This window comes from Hemicordylus capensis, chromosome 1, assembly GCF_027244095.1.
Source record: "Hemicordylus capensis ecotype Gifberg chromosome 1, rHemCap1.1.pri, whole genome shotgun sequence".
Lineage (NCBI taxonomy): Eukaryota > Metazoa > Chordata > Lepidosauria > Squamata > Cordylidae > Hemicordylus > Hemicordylus capensis.
This window is the reverse complement of record NC_069657.1, coordinates 448,342,911-448,363,186: the sequence shown is the minus strand read 5'-3', so window position 1 is coordinate 448,363,186 and position 20,276 is coordinate 448,342,911. Positions and strand designations below refer to the sequence as shown.

The window sequence follows — 20,276 nt, the reverse complement described above, 5'->3', positions numbered from 1 at the left end:
GGGAATTGATGTATAGTGAAATAGTAACAGAATTGCACAGCTTGAATTAGTTTGAAGTTATAGTTCTCTGCAAGAGAAGTTGCCATGCCTGTTAGTGCAAAGCACTGTCAAAGCTATGTCCAGTAGTTTTCCATCCCCCATAGGTTACAGCGACCGACTGTGATATGTAGAAAAGCTGATATGACTAGGAAGAAGCTGGCTGTCTGCCCGTGTACATGTTTGTAGTTTGTGCCTGGCCTTGGTTAAGCACTCTGGCAACAACATGCTGTTTTGTTTTGTGGATGACTTTTGAATTTTTCTTGTATAAAGGTATGGATGTTTGAATGATTCTTTGTCCTGCTTTGAGCATAAGCCAAAATAACACCTCTGTTCTTAAGGCAGAATAAAAGCTTTGATCTTTAAGTCCTCTCATCTGGGCTGGATATTGGGCTCCATCCGCCCAGAAAAGAACCTCCCCTACTGGGTTAAGTCTACCATAATACATCAAAGGTATACTCTGCTTTCTGCTTTAAGAACATAAGAACAGTCCTGCTGGATCAGGTCCAAGAAGGCCCATCTAGTCCAGCATCCTGTTTCGCACAGTGGCCCACCAGATGCCCCTGGAAGAAACAGGCAGGAGATGAAGGCCCTTTGACCTCCCCACTGCCCCATTGTCCATCAGCCACTACTGACTGTGCATCAGACTTTCCCCACTGTTCCGAAACTTGGCACTAAAATAAAGTATACCAGAAAAATAAATCCCCTGCTCTCCCTTGACTACAGTCAGACAAAGTGCAGTTCGGAGAACATTTAAAAAAGCCTCTTTTCATGCATTCATGAGCAGGGATTGAGTGGGGGGAAAGAGCAAGGTTTATTAAAAAAAAATTTAAGCAGCTGAGCCTGGAAGGGAAAAAGAAAAAATGAATCATTTTTTGCTCTCCCTACCTCCCTTATCCCAAGAAGGACCATTGTTGGAATTCTTGAGCTCTTTGAGTGGAGGCACATGGTATGCAATTTTCCCTGTCCCCAGAACCTTATCAGTAAAATGGCTGCAGCTCTGTAATGCTGCCCATCCTGCCGGCTGTTGGAATTAATTACAAAAATAAGGAGTGGTTCATTTCTGCAGATCTGTTCTGAGAGTGGAGATCAAACCGAGAAAAAGCAGAGCCCACCTCCCACCTCCCATGAAACACAATTTCCAAAAAAAAAAAAAAAAAAATCAGTGCCAGTATAGGAATGTCATAAAGGCTCCTTTATTTTAACGCCGTTTTGATTTGGCTACACTTGGAGTGCATCGGCTACCTTTCGGCAGCAAGGTCTCCTGCGATGGCAGATTTGAATATATTTATCGCCGGGATGACATAGTTCGATAGCACAATAGCCTCCAGCTTCTTCACATTTTCTTCTGACCTCTTCCATACCCCCTGCAAAGAGGAAGCACTCAGTTTAAAAAGTGATGGATTTCCTGGGGGCGGGAGGGGGGGAGAAACCACCCCTCCCATTTCTAGAGATTTCCTAAAGGTATATAAGTCACAGATACATTTCCTGTGGGGGGGGGTGTTATTGGCTTGTTTCATGCATTTAGATCCCACCTTGCAATCATTTAGCTCTTCAAGGTATAGAATCCAGAGGAAAGAGTTGTGGTTTGCAAAGGACAAGACAGTGGAGTTGAATCAGGAATATTAACCATTTACTGAAGTAGGTATTATGTTCAGAGAGGCAAGTGCAGATTGCTTTTCAATGCTCGTGCTGTTTGTTAGCCCCACCTCTACTCCAGGACTGGAAGTAAGAACTAAAGGACTATTCAAAAGCTGGCCTGGATCAATGAGCAGATTAACCAAAAACACCACACAAGGCGGTTTATGGGGCTGCCAAAGGTGTTTATGGGGCTGGGCCATCTATGCAGCAACTAGAAGGGAGTTGCATCAAGCTGCAAATTTTGGGGGGGTTGGCAAATTTTGATGTGTCCAGCTAATTCCCACCCCTTCTGTCTGCTCATGCTGCTGCTGGATCAGAAAGTAGGGAAGAGGAGACACTAGGCTCATTGACACGTTCTATTCAACACTTGTCCAATGAGTGTACAGTGTGCACAGGTACAGGTCTGTTCACAGGTACAGTCATTCACATGTTATGTTGAACACAGGGACAGAAGTACACTTCCTATCAGTACCATGCATTTGAAGGGCCTGTATCTAGGTTCACCTTTACAACAAACACAAGTATAGTCATTCACACAAAGGTGTGGACGAGTGCACAGAAATCTGTGCACACTCATATAACATAATGTCTGAATGGGGCTACATTAGCCCACAGATATGGATAGAATTCTTCATTCCTCCACATCCTTTTCTGCTCCCTTCCCTTAGAGTCATGAGTGAGTTGATTGCCTCAGCTGAAGACACAATGAGGGGCTAGGGGCCAGCAAGCCCACTCCCTGCTGCCACAGGTCTCACACTATGGGCCTCCCTGCTTCCCACTACTACCCATGCTTTCCTCAGCCCCTGCAGCATGCCGTTCACCTCTTTGCCCCACTGGGGCATGCCCTCTGTTCCCCCTTGATGTGAGCTAGGAGTGCCACTGCCACTACTACTTGGGCTTTGTGGCATACTCTGAGAACATGCATGCTGTTGAGGCCGTATGGCCTGAGAAGATTGAACATCGATGGGGCTCCTTGAAGAGCAGCTGGAATATATCCATGCACTCGCCCCGCCAAATACGTTCCTTGACCGCCAGCAGGAGGTGGTCCCCCAATGGAATTGGCCTGTCGCCGGTGTGCCACACGGAGCCCATCTGAGGTCCCCCCCCCGTGGGGGGCTAAGGCAGAGCCCCCCCGCCAAACCTGGTTACAGGTGGCGTGCGGTGACGCCCAGTTGACAGGGCCCGGATACCACCCATATGGCCCGAAGGGAGCGTTGTACGGCATGCCCCAAGGCCATGTCCCTTGCGGTGACTCACCAGTGCCACTCCCGTCATCCCCAGGGTCCTCGCCGCCATTGCCTGGTTCTGGTCCCGCCTGGAGTGGCTTGCTCCCCCATGCTCCATCTGTTGCCGGTCCAGCTGCCTCTTCAAGAGCTGCTAAACGGTCAGCAAAACCCTGCATCAGCTTGGCTTTCTTGGCAGCCCTAGAAGCCCTTATTGGTTGTGGGGGTACCCGAGAAGGCCCCCCGCCTGGCTCGTCCACCTCCAGGGTAGCACGCTGCTTTTCCAGAGCTTGGAGGCGGGCAATAAGCACCTGGATGGCGCCCAGCTCCAGATCGCCCTCGTTGTCTGACGACTCTACGGGGACGTTTGGCCTCTTAGCGGTACGCACGGGTTTGCCACCCTTCTTAACCGGGGCCTTACCGCCCTTTTTAGCCAGTGCCTTCTTTGGGCCCATGGCAACTGAGGCCGCCTTTGTTGCCCCCCGATATAACCTCTAGCCACGCCTCCTGACCCTGCGCTGCCCAGCTCTTCACTCCCGTGGGCCCACGTCCCCCCCCCCCCCCGCGCTCCAAACCTCGGCCGGGAGACCGGCCTGCAGTGCTCAAATGATGGTCCTCCTGAAGGGCTGCTCCCGATGGATGGCTGAGGAGTAGTGAAGCAGCTGGAAAGGCCCGCTCAGGGAAAAGGAGGGGTGGCGAGGCCTGATTCCCCTTGTAGAAAAAAAGAAGGGGGCGTATCCCCGGCGGGCCGCTCGACAGTCCCGCCTGTGGAGGCTGGAGAACCTCCGCCTCCGTTGCAGGGAGGGCCTCGCGGCGTGCCACTGGGCACCTAAAGCGGCAGGGCTTAAACGCCCCCTGGCCGCACCCCTGCCCCCGCTGAAAGAGGCTCGCCTCAGAGGCACTGAGAGGGGGTCCTTGGCTCGGCGGCCTGAAGGAAGCGGGCCATGCTAGGAGCCCTGTGCCGCCGCCACTACAGCCCCCAATGCAGCCGAAAGAAGCGGGCCGCTCGCTGCTGTGGCGCCAAAGAGGCTCCGAAGGGGAGGCCTTGTGCTGCTGCTACTGCCCCCGGGTGCAGGATGCAGACCGCTCGCTGCTTGCCGCCACGGGCCAACAAAAGGGTCCTCGGCCTGCCAAAGAGGCTCCCCGGCCTGGTGGCCCGAAGGGGAGCCCTGGACCGCTACTATAGCACCCAGTGCAGCCGAAGGAAGCGGGCTGTTCGCCGCTGCCGCGCTGAGAGAGAGCCACTCCAGAGGGCCCAGCGGCCGCTCCAACTTGGCCCGGCCACGTGCTATGCCGGCCTCGGAGCTCCCGCAGACGTCCTCTCTCTGCGCTAAGGAGAGAAGGACTGAGCCGGCGCCTGCATGCTGCCAGCTTGCTGCGGGAAGGCCCCGCCCCAGAGACACCTCGAAGCCAATGGGAGCTGGCTCCCAGTGTCATGTGCTCCTTTGAGGTGGGGGCTGCGCCGCCTAGAAGGGCGGCGATCGGCTGGCTTCTGTTCTAGCACTGCCTTACAGGAAATCCATTCTTTTATACATCCTGACAGGGCCACTAGAGGGTTTTTACAGGCACAGGAGGTGCAGGCTTCCACACAGAGTGTTTTATTTTATTTTATTTTTATTTTTATTTATTGTTTTACTCTAGTGAAAAATAACAGACTTCCTCAAGTTATACCTCATGTCTGCACAGCTTCTGGCTGTCATGGTCTCAACAGAGTGGCAAAGTCTTGCGTTCTTAAAATATTTTTTTAAAAACAGCTCCTCAGTAGCTGACAGATTGCACAATGAGCTGCAGAATCGAGAAACTCTCCCTATAGACAAGCACTGAATGTGTGTGGAGACATGGCAAAGGAGCACATCCATGTGAGGGCATAGCTAGCCAGCCTGCTCACCTCGTGCCATGTGCTGTTCTTTCTGGAGATTTAACATATGAAGGAGGACTGAGTTGTCAGCCCAACTCTGAACATACCCTGGATGAATTCTTCATTAGCATCCACCACAGCATTCTCAGGGCTCTTAGGACTTCCACCACCAGACCATCCTTTGTACGGAAGCTTAGCTGTAATATGGAGTTAAAGAACACATCACTGTGGCACTACAGGGCTCTGACACACAGAAACAGAGACCAAGACTGACTGCCCGCAAACTTCTCCAAACTCAGAGTCATAGATAAAGTTTAGGGGCGCATAAAAACCCATCCCCAAGGAGATAGGAAGGGCTAGAGGGAGGGGGTTCATTTTATAGGCATCATGTTGGCTCATAAAATGATCTGAGTTGTGTTCTAATTTGGAGGGAGAAACTCAAATCATTTCTAACTTAATCTAAGGTGAACAGGGAAGTGGCCACCCATCCCTATAAAGCATCACCTTCTATATTTCTCCCAGCCTTCTTAGTTAGCTGTACACACACACACACACACACACACACACACACGTTCCCATGTTTACTTTTACAAGCCATCAATCTCTGGAATATAAGAAAGCAGGCTTCAATGAAGTCCCATCACAGAGGTGCTATTCCTCAGTGGTACCAATGGGATTTCCCCTCCCGGATGAAATATAAACCACCAAGGAGTAGGGTCCTGATCCAGGCAGGGACCATGATGAGGAGCAATGTTAAAGCCCTCCCCTCATAGTACGGACCCTATCCTGACTGTCTCCCACAACTATTTTCCTTAGAAAGCAAATTCATGAGTTCATGAATAATGACTCATGAATGACCAAACTATGCCTTTAATGCAACATTATGGTTTGGCCGTCAGGATAGACTATCCAGTGTTAAGAGTACATTACCTGGAGCAACCGGCATCATCAGGCAGAGGAATGCAAAGAGAAGGTAGAGGATCCTCATGGCTGAAGGTCCAACTGGAATTCACCTACACAGGAGAAGAAGGGACACTGCGACAGAGACAAAGAGGGGCTGGAACGCAAGGGTATTTAAAGACCTCTGGGGGGATTGTGACATGCTAGCCTGTGGCAAAAGGGTGGAAACTCTGGCTAGGTCAGAAATAAGGCTAAGCATGAATTGTTCAAAGAGACATAATTACAATGTTTCTTCCTTTGGAATTTTACCAAAGGCCCTTCCTTTTGAATACTTCTTAATAGTAACCTCTGTGTTACAAAGATCCAGAGGTATGTGTCATGAGCAGGGATTGGAGGGGGGGGAGAGCGAGTTGTTTTAAAAACAACAACACCTGAGCCTGGAAGGAAAAAAGAAAAAACAGAACCATTTTTGCCCACCATACCTCCCTTATCCCAAGAAGGCCCATTGTTGGAATTCTTGAGCCCTTTGAGGGGAGACACATAGTATGCAACTTTCCCTATCCCCACAGCCTTATCAATAAAATGGTAACGACTCTGTAATGCTGCCCATCCTGTCAGCTGTTAGAATAAATTATAAAAATGAGTGGTTCATTTCTGCAGATCTGTTCTGAGAGTGGAGATCAGACCAAGCAAAATCAGAGCCCACCTCCCACCTTACATGAAACACATTCATAAAATCGATTTCAGTACAGGGACATCATAAAGGCCCCTTTATTTCAACCCCATTTTGATTTGGCTACACTTGGAATGCATTGGCTAACCTTCGGCAGCAAGGTCTCCTGTGATAGCAGATTTGAATATATTTATCATCGGGATGACATAGTTCGGTAGCACAATAGCCTCCAGCTTCCACACATATTCTTATGATGTCTGCCACATCTCCTACACAAACGAAACAATCAATCAATCAAAGTATATTACGGTCTATGACCAGCACAACAAGGGGGGGGGAATACAATTAAAATAAAAATAAATAAAAATTTTAAAAAAATAACAAGTCAATAGTCTAACCCATCAACAATGTTATAACTGAAAGGTTATAGAGCAGCACTAGAACTATTAATTAAAAACTGACGCAATTTTCAAGCTGCTGCACAAAAACCCGCCACTTTCCGAGTAATGGCAGGTATGCTGTCCTCAAGCAGGAAAGATAAAGATAAAGGAGCAGATAAGATAAAGGAGCAACAAGGTACCTTGCGGTATGGTTACAATAGAAACCCAGAGACTGCACAAACGAAACACTTGGTTTAAAAAGTGGTTTATTTCCTGAAAAAAAGAAGCCACCAGTCCCATTTGTAGAGATTTCCCAAGGCTTCATAGTCACAGATACATTTCCTGTTGGGGGAGGGTGGGTCTTATTTGGTTATTTCATGCAATTCTATCCTACCTAGCCATCATTAAGCTCTCCAAGGCAGGTCATGGGGATACCAAAGTTGTTTCCGCAGCTGGGCCATCCATGCAGCAACTAGAAGGGAGCTGCATCAAGCAGCAAATTTTTGGGAGGGTAGCAAATTTTGATATGTCCAGCTAATTCCCACCCCTTCCGTCTGCTTGCTCATGCAGCTGCTGGGTCAGAAAGAAGGGAAGAGGAGGCACTAAGCCAATTGGCATGTTATGTTCAACACTTGCTAACGGGTGTACAGTGTGCACAGGTACAGGTCGGTTCACAGGTTCAGTCATTCACATGTTATGTTGAACACAGGGACAGAAATATGCTTCCTTATTTGTACCAAGCATTTGAATGGGCTGCATCTAGGTTCACCTTTAAAACAAACACAGGTACAGTCATTCACACAAATACATATACAAGTGCACAGACATATGTACACTCATATAGCATAATGTCTCAATCAGGCAACTGTCGCGCATGTATGTGGAAAGAATTCTCCACTCCTCCACTTCCTCTTCTGCTCTCTTCCCTTGGAGCCAAGGGTGAGTTGATTGCCTCAGGTGAAGGCACAATGCAGCAAGCAGCACTCCCTGCCGCCACAGGTCTCACACCATGGGCCTCCATGCTTCCCACTACTACCCATGCTTTCCTCAGCCCCTGGGACATGCTGTCCATCTTCACACCTTGCCATCACTGCTTGGGATTGGTAGCATAATCTGAGAACATTCATGGGCTGCTGTTGAGGACATGTGGCCTGCGAATATTGCCATCTGCTCACAGATGGGCAGAAGCCAAATTGTCCTTGGCCTCAGGTAGCAAAATGTCTTTGGCCACCTCTGGGTGAAGGAGGTGTATCTATTCACCTGCCTTTGGGCTGTGCACAAGACATCAAAGCCACTGCTGCCAAACCCAAGTGAAGGAGCCAGATAAGAAGGTTTTGAGGAGCATGACAGGTAGTGTTTAGGTGCTGAATGCTTTGGGCCACTACTGGTTTTTTACAGGGACAGTAAGCTAAACTGTGCTGGGCACACGGCACTGCAGAGCTCCATCTACTCGTGGGGGGGGGGTGTCAGGAAGCCCTCGCTAGCCACCAGCAATTATAGTCATGTGAACAATGTAATTGTGTGGAAGCAAGGTAGGAGGGAATCCTTGGTAGCTGTTCCTCCTACCTTGCTTCTACCCAGGTTTTCTTCTTACCTTGCTTGCGTGCAACCAAAAATTGGGAGCACACACAGCTCCCAAACCCTGGTAGAACACAATTCTTGATTGTGTGAATGACTTCATTAGCTCCCCATAATGCTGTACCACATGAACTGGGCTTCACTGATAACCCAGTGGGAACCAGATAACCCAGGTTCTAGAACATGGAAGAAACTCTCCTTGCAGGCAAGCGCTGAATGTGTGTGGGGGCATGGGAAAGGAGTACATCAGTGTGGGGGAATAGCTGACCAGCCTGTTCTTTATGGAGATTTAACATATGAAGAAGGGTTGAGTTGTCAGCCCAACTCGGAACGTACCCTGCATGAATTCTTCATTAGCATCCACCACAGCATTCTCAGGGTTCTTAGCGCTTTCACCATCATACCATCCTTTGTACGGAAGCTTAGCTGTAACATTGAGTTAAAGAACACACCATTGTGACACTACAGGGATGATTCCATGTGCTCTGAAACAAACAAACACACACACTTTTCAACCTCAATCTTCTGCTGTAAACTGCCTTTTACCCCTTCCCATAGTATCAACTTTCAGTTTCGTCAGAAGAAAAATGCACCCTGAATTCATTTAAGACAAGGATTCCCAACCTGTGGTACTCCAGATGTTGCTCAGCTACATCTCCCATCAACCCCAGCTACAATTTATTGTAGGGTGGCGTCTCACATTATGTTAGCCGGTGAGTAGACAGGCAAAGCTGATGTACTGGGGTAGCCTTGACCCCAATAGGGGAGGTTCGTTCCTGGGCAGATAGAGCCCAATAATCAACCCAGATGAGAGGACTTAAGATCAAAGCTTTTATTTGCCCTTAAGTAGCAAAGGTACTGCCTGGCTTATGCTCAAAGCAGGACAATAATTCATTCAGAAGGCAATACCTTTATACTCTAAAAATGCTTTTCAAAAGTCAGCTACACAGAGAAACAGAATATTGTGGTTAGGATAACGGGCCAAGGTTGGGGAACAAGCTACAAGCTATGCGGGCAGACAGCCAGTCTCCCCAGCCTTATCTTCCGCATTCCACGGTTGCCTTAACCTTTGGGGGATGGAAATCTACTAGAGGGAATACACAGCAGTGAGAATCACTGACAGACAAAGCAAATTCTCCTGCCAAGCAGATTCTTGAGCTTAGTTAAACATAATGGCATTTCTTATTTCAAGCTGTGCATTTTGCCATACATCAGCCCCCCCCTTTCTGTTGTTCAAATCTGAACCTTCAGATCTCTTTGGAACAACCCATGTCTCCCTCTCCTCTAAGGTGAACCAATATCCCACATACATATCATACTCTGAGATCATACAAGACATCATTATACAAAGTTCTATCAAAAACCCAGATATTAGGACAGCAATTCTGTGCCCATTCACTTGTGGAATAAACATGGAACTCCAATGAGCAGAAGTGGGCTGTCACACATATCAAGTTCACAATCCAATTATTCAAATTGAATCAAATGCATGCTTACTCACAAATAAGTCCCACTTAGTTGAACTCAGAGGGAAAATTATAATTACAAATCAAAACAAAAGCCAATAGGACAATTGAAATAACTGTTTCCCCATTAAGCATAACAGAATTTGTTAGACTGTGCTTTTTGACATCGTTGCAATACATGCTCAAATTCAATACATCATTCATTCTTACTCTATGTCCAGTTCTCATGGGGCAAGTGGGTAGGGACTGCAAATCCGCCTTAGTATATTCAGGGGACAAAGGCAAAGGATGTGGATGGATTACCAAGGGAGCTTGGACAGCAGGGACCTCCCTCTACCGAGCTGCATGCCTGGCAATTGAATCAGGAAAGGCATGCCCTCGCGCTTTAGGGTCTTACCCACCCTAATGTCCGTTGCAATGCATAACTGCCACGGCTGTGGGCTTCTGAACTGCCTGTAGCAACTGGGCGATCTGAGTTCCATACTTAACAGGCTGACCAGATATGGTGAAATATCCCCATTCAGCCCACAAGGCAGAATGGACATGTAAAATCGCAAATGCGTACTTTGAATCCGTGTAAATATTCACCCTATAGCCTGCAGCCAATTCCAATGCTTTGGTAAGCGCTACCGATTCTGCCAGCTGGGCGCTTGCTCCAGAGGGCAGTGGGGCGGCCCCAAGAACAGAAGATACGGTGACCATAGCATAGCCCGCCCTTCTCTCCCCATTAAGCATAAAGCTGCCTCCATTCATAGTCTATCCCCTGAAGGGTGTAAGATCCAATTGGATCAATTTTGTATTGGATATGTGCATTGATAGGTGAGCTATGCTGTGTTAGATAGATGTTTGACATTAATTTGATTACTTGATGTGATCTTATATCAAAATCTGCCTGACCCTTGACATTAGATTTGTGAGTAAATGTCAAGTTCCTCTATCTCAGCATACATTCCATGTAGAACAGTCATATCTGTCTGCTGGCTTGGGCACACTTCCTCATTTTTCGGTAGCTCATATCGAGAGTGCACCTTCCCAGATGGCCCATCTGGAGGAAAGCAGGAGTTGTTCGACATGCACCTGGTTCCTCTTTTTCATCTTTCCTAGTCGCAGGGTGCACCTGTTTGCCCTTTTATTTTCCTTGGCCAATGGGGTTAAATGTCAAATGAATACAGGTTGGCTGAGGGTCAGGAATGGTCAAGACCCCTTCTTTGTCCAATCAGTATTAGGTGCGTGGGCAGATAATGGGTATTTAGAACCCTGATTTGGAACAATATGAAGGGGTGAGAGGTGTGGACGCTGAAGCCGAGGAGAATAGAGGAAGATTGCCCAGCTCGACACACCCGAAAATCTTGACAAAAAGGGGAAGCATCAGTTTCTGTCCTGGTAAGCTCAGAGGGTAAGCCGAAAAGAGTGAAGTGAAAGCTCTGATTATCTATAGGATGTCGGTTAAATTTTGGATTTAGTTGCTGTAAGAGAAAGGAAAGCCATTGTGTGTGTGTACTGCAGTTCATCTGAATGTTGGTAAGAAAAATAAATCTGCTTTGATTGAATATATACCTTTCCTCTTCTCCTCGTGTCTTCTTGGGTCTTGGGATTCTTGACAGCCAGTACCATCAAAAGAACCCATTGGTAACGTGAAGATTTTTGGAGCCCTCATTTATCCCTGATTGCAGGAGTTTTGGGGTGACAAAAATCTCTTACAAGGGGCGAATCCTTCAAGGCACTGCGAGCAGAATAGTTCAAGTCAAGGACTTCTGTGCATACATGGCTCTCAATAGGTTCCATATCCTCTAACGGTAGTTAGGTAGCAGGGCACACAATTAACAAAACAACAACAGGCAAAAAGGATAATGCCCATATTCAAAAGACACAGGACTAGGGAGCGTACCCATCTCAAGTCAGGCAACCAACTGGTAAGCCATCCAGGATCCCAATCTGTTTGGACTCCTATATTATGGAACACCTGCAGGACATTTGCTGGTTCATATCCACATAATAACAACACTCCTCCCCAGTCAGAGCACAGGCCCCCCCTTGTTTGGGCAGCAAGAATATCAAGAGCTTTTCGGTTTTGTAACACCATCTTAGATAAAGACTGGACCTCTGCTTGTAGGTCACTGACAGACAAAGAATCACTGAGAATCACTGACAGACAAAGCAAATTCTCCTGCCAAGCAGATTCTTGAGCTTAGTTAAACATAATGGCATTTCTTATTTCAAGCTGTGCACTTTGCCATACATCAAAGCCAGTTCCTGGTGATATAGTATAGGCTGGTACTCCACCCCTTTCATGTCATGCAAACCTCCCCATGTCAGATGGATGAGCAGCTCTGCCCTCTGCCACACAAAATCCACCACCTAATTCAACTTCAATTTTTCAAAGTTCTTTGAAGTTAAAAACTGGGGGGGGTCATCTTAATTACAGAGTCCTCTTTGTTTTGGGTAAATACAGATATAATATGGATTTAATCCTGGTTTTTAAAGGGTGTGTTAAATTCAGAATCATCTGCTGTTTGGTTAAGGATGGTACGTACCTGTCATTGTGATGTGTGAAGTCACTCATAAGAAGTTCTTCTCATGATCCACGAGAAAAGCTTCTGTCGTGTCTGCCGGGGGTGGCTTAGCCTGCTCTCCCCACGGACGATCAAAGAGCAGCCCTGGGGTGGCAAGATCAGCTGCCCACACGACTGCCGGCTCTGTCATGCGCAACCCCCAGAAGTCCCAGGATGCCCCACGCGAGCATGCAGGGCATCCTGGAGAGACCCCCGAACCCGCGAGGCTGATGCAGCCTCCCATTCAGGGGGTCTACCCATGTGTCGCCAAGTGCCGCGGCGACACATGAGCAAAATGATAAGGTTAAGGGAGCGCTCACTCCGTTAACCTCATTTCAGGGGAGGGGAATTAGGCGGGCTAGCCACCTTGGAACCACCAGGCTCGCCCGGTGGTTCCCGTGATCACTGGGAAGCAGGCTAAACTCCCTTAGCCCACTTCCCAGTGATTGTGGTAATAGCCTCATAGAATGAGAGGCGTTATTTCCTGAGAGTAGGTAGTTTGTTTTCCTGCAACATTATTCCTAATTTTTCCTTCACACACACACTCAGGTTGTGCACATGACATCTGGTAGCCATTAATAAGGGCTGCAGGGAAGGAAGTAGCTTCCCTGCCTTCCCCTCAAGACGAGCAGCAGCCACCCTCCACTCTGCCATGCTACAGTGATGTAGAGCAGTGACGGCAGCGATGGTAGGAGCTGTGAGACGGAGGACCTCGCCCCATCTGCATCCCAGCTTGCTATGCAGCATCATCATGGCCACTCCTGCCCCTCCGGCTCACTGCAGGAAATGGCGGCCAACTGGGGGGAAGCCTTTTAATCCTGCGGCAATCATTCACACGATCGCCAGCCGAGGTGAAACAAACTGCAGATTTTTTTTCACTTCGGCTCAACCCCAGGATAAAAAGTGGGGCTAAAATGTCCTGCAGCATCTGGGAGATGAGGGCTCCCAACACTCCAGACGCCATGAGCCGCCTGGGTTACCCGACATAGCTTGTGTCATGAGAATAGCCTCACTGCCTGCATATATTCAGGTCTTGAAAACTAGAACCACTTAAACTACTGCAAGGGATCCCCAAACTTTTGAGTGGTTCTCTCTTCCCACCAGCAGATGTTCAACCTAATCTTGAACAGCCCCTTACCTGAAGCAGCCAGGAGCACCATGGAGGCCAGAACTAAGCCAACGTAAAGAATCTTCATGGCCAAAAATTGACAATTGAGAAGACCCTTTCACTGAAAAGGAACAGCAAGACTCAGAGGTAAAAGAGAGAGGAAATCCTTAAAAAGGTTAAATATTCAAATTATCCTATGGGTGGATGTGACAGTGTGAGACAATAACCCATCCATAAAAGGCAGGTTATTACAAGATGTTCCACTTAACTTAACTGTCAATATATCATCACTCAAAGATCAAGGGGGAAAGTTTCATTGGACTTCTCCATTTCATTGGATACTTGAAAGAACTGAAACTGACTACTTTTTCTCGCACCATAAATTACAGGATGTTGTGTGCTAAGAAAAGATATTTGTTTTTTAATGTTAAAGGTTTGTGGGTGTGGAAGATCTGTTGGTGGTGGACAGAATAGAAAGTGCAAAAATGCAAATACTATGCAATACTGATTTATCAAACCTAATTTTCCAACAAGCACATAGCCAGGACTTCTGTGGCACACCAAATTGAGGGAATCAGTGCAGAACAACCATACTCTAAATGCAGGTAAAGGTAAAGGTGTGCCGTTGAGTTGGTGTCGACTCCTGGTGACCACAGAGCCCTGTGTTTTTCTTTGGTAGAATACAGGAGGGGTTTACCATTGCTTCCTCCCACGCAGTTTGAGATTATGCCTTTCAGCATCTTCCTTTATCACTGCTGCCCGATATAGGTGTTTCCCATGGTCTGGGGGGAAATGTAGGTAGCCACATATTAAATCACCCATTAACTTTTCAATTCAATAGACTGGCACAGTCACAGATAACGTGGAACCGTGGGTCCTGACCCCCCTTTCTCCCCGCTCTCCTGTCTGAATTTGGACATCATGGAGAACTCCCTCTCTGCACAAAATGAGTTTGCAGAGGGAACTGATTGCTGGGCTTCCTTCTTGACTGAAGGACAGCCCCCTCAGCCAATAGCAGCCAGAACGAGGGAGGAGCTTCCTCCTTCCAACTCTGGTTGCAGAACAGGCAGACTGTGGTTCTGTGTTTGGATGTAATGGTGGCTTCACTAAACTGGAGTTCCAGGAACCGAACCTCACTACAAACCAAAGGTACAAATTGGAGTCTGGGGAGTGAAACTGCGGGTCCATTTTTGTCTTAACTGTAGTTTCCCACATTTGTAGTTTCTCACATACACAAATTGAAACTGAAGACCCCCAAATTGAAACTGAAGACCTCCAGTTTCATGTGACATGCAAATGCAGTCACTGCATCACACACAAAGCAGATCTTGAGTTTCATTTGAGAATCCACACTGTGCTTTTCCGTCCGAATGCGCCTCTCAAATTCACCCAAGGTTCCATTTGGCCAAACAAACCAAACTGTGTAACCAAAGTGTGTAGCTGGCTTGTAATTTAAGCAATATGATATGGCTTGGTATCCTATGCAGTGGTTAATCCCAGCTTCACCCTTCTTGGGAGCAAAGGGCTGTCGGTGGCAGAATGTTATCTTCTGGTTGTGTTCACACAATCACAAAGACCCCATTTAAAAACTTATTTAAGACCAGTGATCCCAGTTAGCCGATTGTATCAATGCAGAATTTTAGAGTAATCCTGGTCAAACTGCACCAGTTAACCAGCATTTAACCAGGATAGATAACCAGGACTGAATTCACACAACCAACTCCACTAGGTTCACTAATCCTGATTTTTAACCAGGATCCTTGTGTTTGTGTGAATGCAGCTTTTTATTTGATATTCTCCAATTTACCCCTGCTAACTTGGCAAAGAGGCACCTTTTAACATGGTGATTCTCTTTATTTAGCAGGGGGAGAGTAACTGGCCCTATCCACCCCCAGCACAGTACCTCCAGTGACTGTTGCTGGTGTCAATCTTGTGCTTCTTTTTAGATTGTGAGCCCTTTGGGGACAGGGATTCATCTTATCTCATTTATTATTTCTCTGTGTAAACCACCCTGAGCCGTTTTTGGAAGGGCGGTATAGAAATTGAATAAATAATTAATAATAATAAATTGTCAATGAATTCTCAGGGTTGCCAGATGACTCGAAAAATGGCCTACCCTCCTGATTTAAAATGCTCCCCTGAAACTACTATTTACCCCATGGGCTAACATGTACAGGTATCTACATAACATGCAGGCAGAGGGGCCCGAACATAGCACTGTCAAGCGGACAAAACTCAGGTTGAAAAGGCATGACAGTAATTTATGGTTGCCATGTCCCCTGATCTTCTTGGTAGTACCCAATTCAATTCAATTTTATTGCGGCCGTAAGCCATACAGAAAGCATACAAAATAAAAATTTAAAACAAAATATACCAACAGTGGTATAGTACATAGTAATAAACAGTAGCTCCTAAAATTTAGATCTTAAACAGGATCTTAATCTAATAGCAACATAGAAGAATTTTGCCACCACCTTAGTAATCACATTATCTCGATCCTCGAGACAAAAATTCAAATAAAAGGGGTCAGCTCTTCTTCTGAGTGAAGTATGCTAGGAGGTATACTCCCAGTAGGGACACCCAAAGCGCGAAGGTCATCCCAGCTGCCCAGCTAAAGCAAGCAGGCAGAAATTCAGATAAAAGGGGTCAGCTCTTCCTGGGAGATGCTCTAATAGGGGGAATATGAGCTCTTTCCTGGTATCAGAGTACAGGGAACAATGAAGCAGCATATGCAAAACTGTTTCAGGGAGGCCTGCACCACAGGGGCATAGGCCATAATCTGACGATCCCTTGTTAAATCTTTTTTCCAGAAGGGCTAAAGGCAAAACATTCATGCGAGCCCTAGTAAAAGCTATCTTAAACTTTGGGAAGTGTAGGAAAGCTAAATATTTAGCACCGCTATTCCTCAAGGGGGGCATGATACCAAAAAATAGGGGGGAACAGATCCTATTTCCCCTAGAAACTATATTCTGGTGCTCAATGTCATGAAGGCGTTGTATGAGTGTAACCTTCGCCGTCTCATTTCCCATGAGTAGGATTTCAGAGGGAGATAGACCCATTTGCATTATTTTGTTGTTAACACATGACAGCCAAGGACTGGGAAAGGAGTCTCTCCATAGAAACAGAAAATAGGAGGGCTCCTGAATATCCAAGCAGAGTTTGATCCATCTGGTAAAAGTAAGTTCCCATGCTTTAGAGAGAATAGTAAAAAGTCCAGATTCCAAACATAATGCAGAGTAGGAAACACACCTGGGTACCCCAAAGATAGCCCTAAGAAATGGTGACTGAACTGTTTCCATCTCTGGTGTTACTCCCTGGATCCAAAGTGGGACACCATAGAGTAATTGGGCTACAATCTTTGCTCGAAAAACTTGGAGGGCCATAGGCATATACTGGCCTCCTTTAGAATAGTAAAATCACAAAAAAGTGTTAAGGGTTTTATGGCCAATAGAGATAGAATGCAATCTTTGGGATTTCCAGTTAAGATTATGTTGGAAATGTATACCAAGATATTTAAATTTGTAAACCTGCTCCATATTTTCCTTATTTATCGCCCTCTTGTAAAGTTTCCTAGCTTTAGTAAAAACCAGGACCTTAGATTTCTCATAGTTAATAGATAAATTGTTGTAATTGCAGTATTGGACAAAGGCTGTCAGCAATCTAAGAAGACCGAGTCAAGTCTGGGACAATAGCACTGCATCATCCGCATACAGCAACACTGGCACACGAAAGTCAGCCAATTTTGGGGCGTGTGAATCTATCTTTTCTAGGCAGTGCACTAAATCATTGATAAAAAGATTAAACAAGGTAGGGGCCAGAACACAACCCTGCCTGACCCCGCGAGTGACAGAAATTGGATCAGTTAATGCCCCATTAGGAGCATATCTGACTTGGATAGAGAAATCGACATGGAGCTGCATAATCAAAAACAACAGTCTTTTGTCCATCAAGGACTTCCCAAGCTTAGACCACAATAATTCCCTAGAAATAAGGTCGAAAGCAGCTTTCAGATCCATGAAAGCTGCAAAGAGTCTACCCTTGGGAGCACTAGAGTATTTACATGCGAGATGGTTCAAAATCATGCAGTGGTCAAGTGTAGAACGACCAGCTCTGAAGCCTGCCTGTTCGATCCCTAGGATCTGCTGGTCAGAAATCCATGTTTCAAGTTTGGATAACAAGTAGAGGGCATATACTTTGCCCACTACCGAAAGCACGCTAATGGGTCTGTAGTTAAACGGGTCAAGATGGGAACCCCGTTTAAAAATCGGAACCACTATTGCTATTCTCCACTTAGCAGGGAAGATACCGGTACTGTTTATTGAAGTAAACAGATTAGCTAAGACGGGGGCCCACCATTCCACATTGGCTAGCAAAACCTCAGGAAGAATAGCGTCAGGACCTGGGGCTTTACCAGTTTTGAGACGGCTAAGCAAATCAACTATTTCATCTGACACGACCGGGGGCCATAAGGGTAACACCTCAAATGGAGGTGACGCAGAAAGCTGCGTGGGTTGAGCATCATTATAAAGAGCATAAAAGTGGGATTCCCATGTTTTAGCTGGAATCCTACACAACATATTAGAATGGTTTGTCACCGAAACAGTTTTCCAAAAAGCACAACTGTCTTTTTGGTTTGTAGCCAATATTAGCTTACCCCAGTTATTTTTTAATGCCTGACTCTTGGCAGATCTAAGGCTCCTTTTGTAGGCCTTCTTTATCAAAAAATATGTTGGTGGAAGATTGTGATCTGAACTCAATCTATAACCTCTATATATACCTTTCAACTGATCGCGCAGCCTCCTACAATGCAGGTCATACCAGTTATTAGGTCGTTTCCCATTATGCACAAAAGAAGGGTGTGGGTAGCTAGAGGGCGAAATCTTTTGAAACAACATACCTTCTAGGTCCTCATATGCAATAATTGCTTGTGGACCCGGTTGATCTAGTACAATTAAGTTATACAAATTACTTCCCTCAGGGGAATCATATAAGGGATTCAGCTCATTTTCAACTTCTTTGACCACTTGATTTTACAACCCAGCTTAGTTGATCTTTGCTCATACAGACAAGGGAAAGGGGTGTCCCCCCTCACCCGAGGTAGATCTAGGCAAGTGAGCATCGGGAGATGGTCACTAAAGATTTGCTCGCCCACCTCAAAAGATGTAACCCGGGGGAGCAGGGAGCGAGAAACCATAGCGTAGTCGACTACACTACTCCCCCGCGAAGAAATGTATGTATATTCACCTGGAATATCCGGCAAAATAGTACCATTTACATAATAATACCAACTCAAACATTCTAGCCAAGTGGATCAGTTGAACTCCAGACCTATTGATAACTTGATCTTTTGATTGCTGGATTGGAGCAGAAAATCCCTCACTGCAATCCCCCCAGTTCCATAAATGAGAAGCCATTGAGCACTGTCATCTGTACCACATCTAGAATTGAAATCACCCATAAGGACGACCGCAGCATGCGGGTACTTTAGTATTGCTTCTAATATATATAGATCTAACTGTTGCCAAATATTATTGGACAAACTGGAGGTTAAACCAGGAGGGATATATACACTGAACAGCAAAATATCCCCGCTAAGTCCTTTAAGGTGAATAGTCATAGCATATGGAGGAAGATCAGGCAAACGAATAGATTCGACATTGAGGGCTAACAAAACACAACATGCCAAACTCACCTTAGACCTTCCCCTGTTATTATCTGAATGGGGTTTTAATTCATGAACAATATAGCCACTGATAATCAAATCTTCTTTGGACCAAGTCTCTTGAAACATTAAAATGTCCCATTGTTGCAAGAAGGTGATAAACTCCATATCAGACCTTTTCCCAAGCCACCCAGCTATATTCCAACTAAGAATTTTCCAGTCAGATTGCCTACAGTTTGCATTGTGTTCCTCCAGTTCAACGCAGGGATGTAAATCAGATAGAGTCTCTATAGGTGAAGATCTAGAGCCACTTCCTAGCCTAGGTGTAGCCAGCGGGGAATACATTGGTGGAAGGCTGGACTCTCCACCAGCGAATAAGGCAGAATCACCACTTGACTTGTGAAATCCCCGCCTAGGAGAACCTAGCAGGTGATGTCACTTTTGCACAGGAGGTTCCGCCAACTTTTCTGGGGCTCCACTTATATTTGTGGAAGGAAAAAATAAATTGGAGATTTTAGTCTGCCTAAGATGGAGGGAATCTAAAGTAGGCAAGTTATTCAATTGATTAGAGGGAGCAGCAGGGGCCTTCTCCAGCAATACAGGTCTCCCATTAGCCTCCTCTGGCACCTTCCTTCTGTGCTTGCGATTTTCTGCTAGAATATTCTCAAGAGAGATTAGCTTCCTGATATTAGCCCACAGTCCATCCTTAAGAAGGGATCCATTATTTATTTCGAGAATGCTATCCTCAACCCGGGATCCCAATGAGCTGGAATTAGAAGGAATAAAAGGGGAACAGAGATTCTGAGACCCCAGAGCCAACAAAGGGTCCTTAGAATGTGGACCGCTCAGATCCACTGGTTCAGGAGACTCCTCATCCCCCAAAATCTGCAAGAAATTAAAATCTTCTGACAGTGTTCCAACTTCCGAAATTGTTGTAAAAAATAGATCTTTGTATTCATCAGAAGGCAGGGGAATTGGACTAGATGAAACATGGCCATCCAAGACAGGGTCTCCGGGCCAACAGTCCTGAGGAGGATTCTGCACCACAGAAGAGGGGTGTCTCCCTTGAACTCCCTTCTGGGGATTCTCTTTCCACGTATGATTCCACTCTGGCAAACTAGGGTTCACAGCCTTGTTAGAAGAATTCATCCGGTTCACATCCATGTCCACAACTTCCTCAAAGACCCTTGTTGGCTTTG

General features: G+C 46.3%; 1 protein-coding gene across 6 annotated transcripts; it reads right to left on the bottom strand.

Annotated features, from left to right (window-relative positions):
• Positions 1-1,231: 1,231 nt before the first annotated feature.
• On the bottom strand, positions 1,232-13,527 carry LOC128340029 (defensin-B5-like). Of its 6 annotated transcripts, none has more exons than XM_053284638.1 (6): positions 13,446-13,527; positions 6,480-6,600; positions 5,689-5,771; positions 4,866-4,955; positions 2,935-3,054; positions 1,232-1,403 (listed from the first exon to the last, which is right to left on the bottom strand). In XM_053284638.1, the coding sequence occupies exons 3-6, from the start codon at positions 5,744-5,746 to the stop codon at positions 1,258-1,260; spliced, it is 414 nt and encodes a 137-aa protein (XP_053140613.1). In that variant the 5' UTR covers positions 5,747-5,771; positions 6,480-6,600; positions 13,446-13,527; the 3' UTR covers positions 1,232-1,257. The 6 variants fall into 6 exon arrangements, 5 of the variants coding, with proteins under 5 accessions (XP_053140613.1, XP_053140612.1, XP_053140611.1 ...); XM_053284637.1 differs by lacking the exon at positions 13,446-13,527 and adding an exon at positions 8,626-8,763 and having other exon boundaries at positions 5,689-5,793; XM_053284636.1 differs by lacking the exon at positions 13,446-13,527 and adding an exon at positions 8,626-8,763.
• Between the last annotated feature and the right edge of the window lie 6,749 nt (positions 13,528-20,276).

Excerpts from the sequence above, each read along its gene's own strand:
- LOC128340029 (XM_053284635.1), bottom strand. The coding sequence starts at position 3,355 with ATGGGCCCAAAGAAGGCACTGGCTAAAAAGGGCGGTAAGGCCCCGGTT. Across the intron at positions 1,404-2,934 it reads GGATGACGGGAGTGGCACTG|GGGGTATGGAAGAGGTCAGA; the intron begins GTGAGTCACCGC and ends TCCTCTTTGCAG.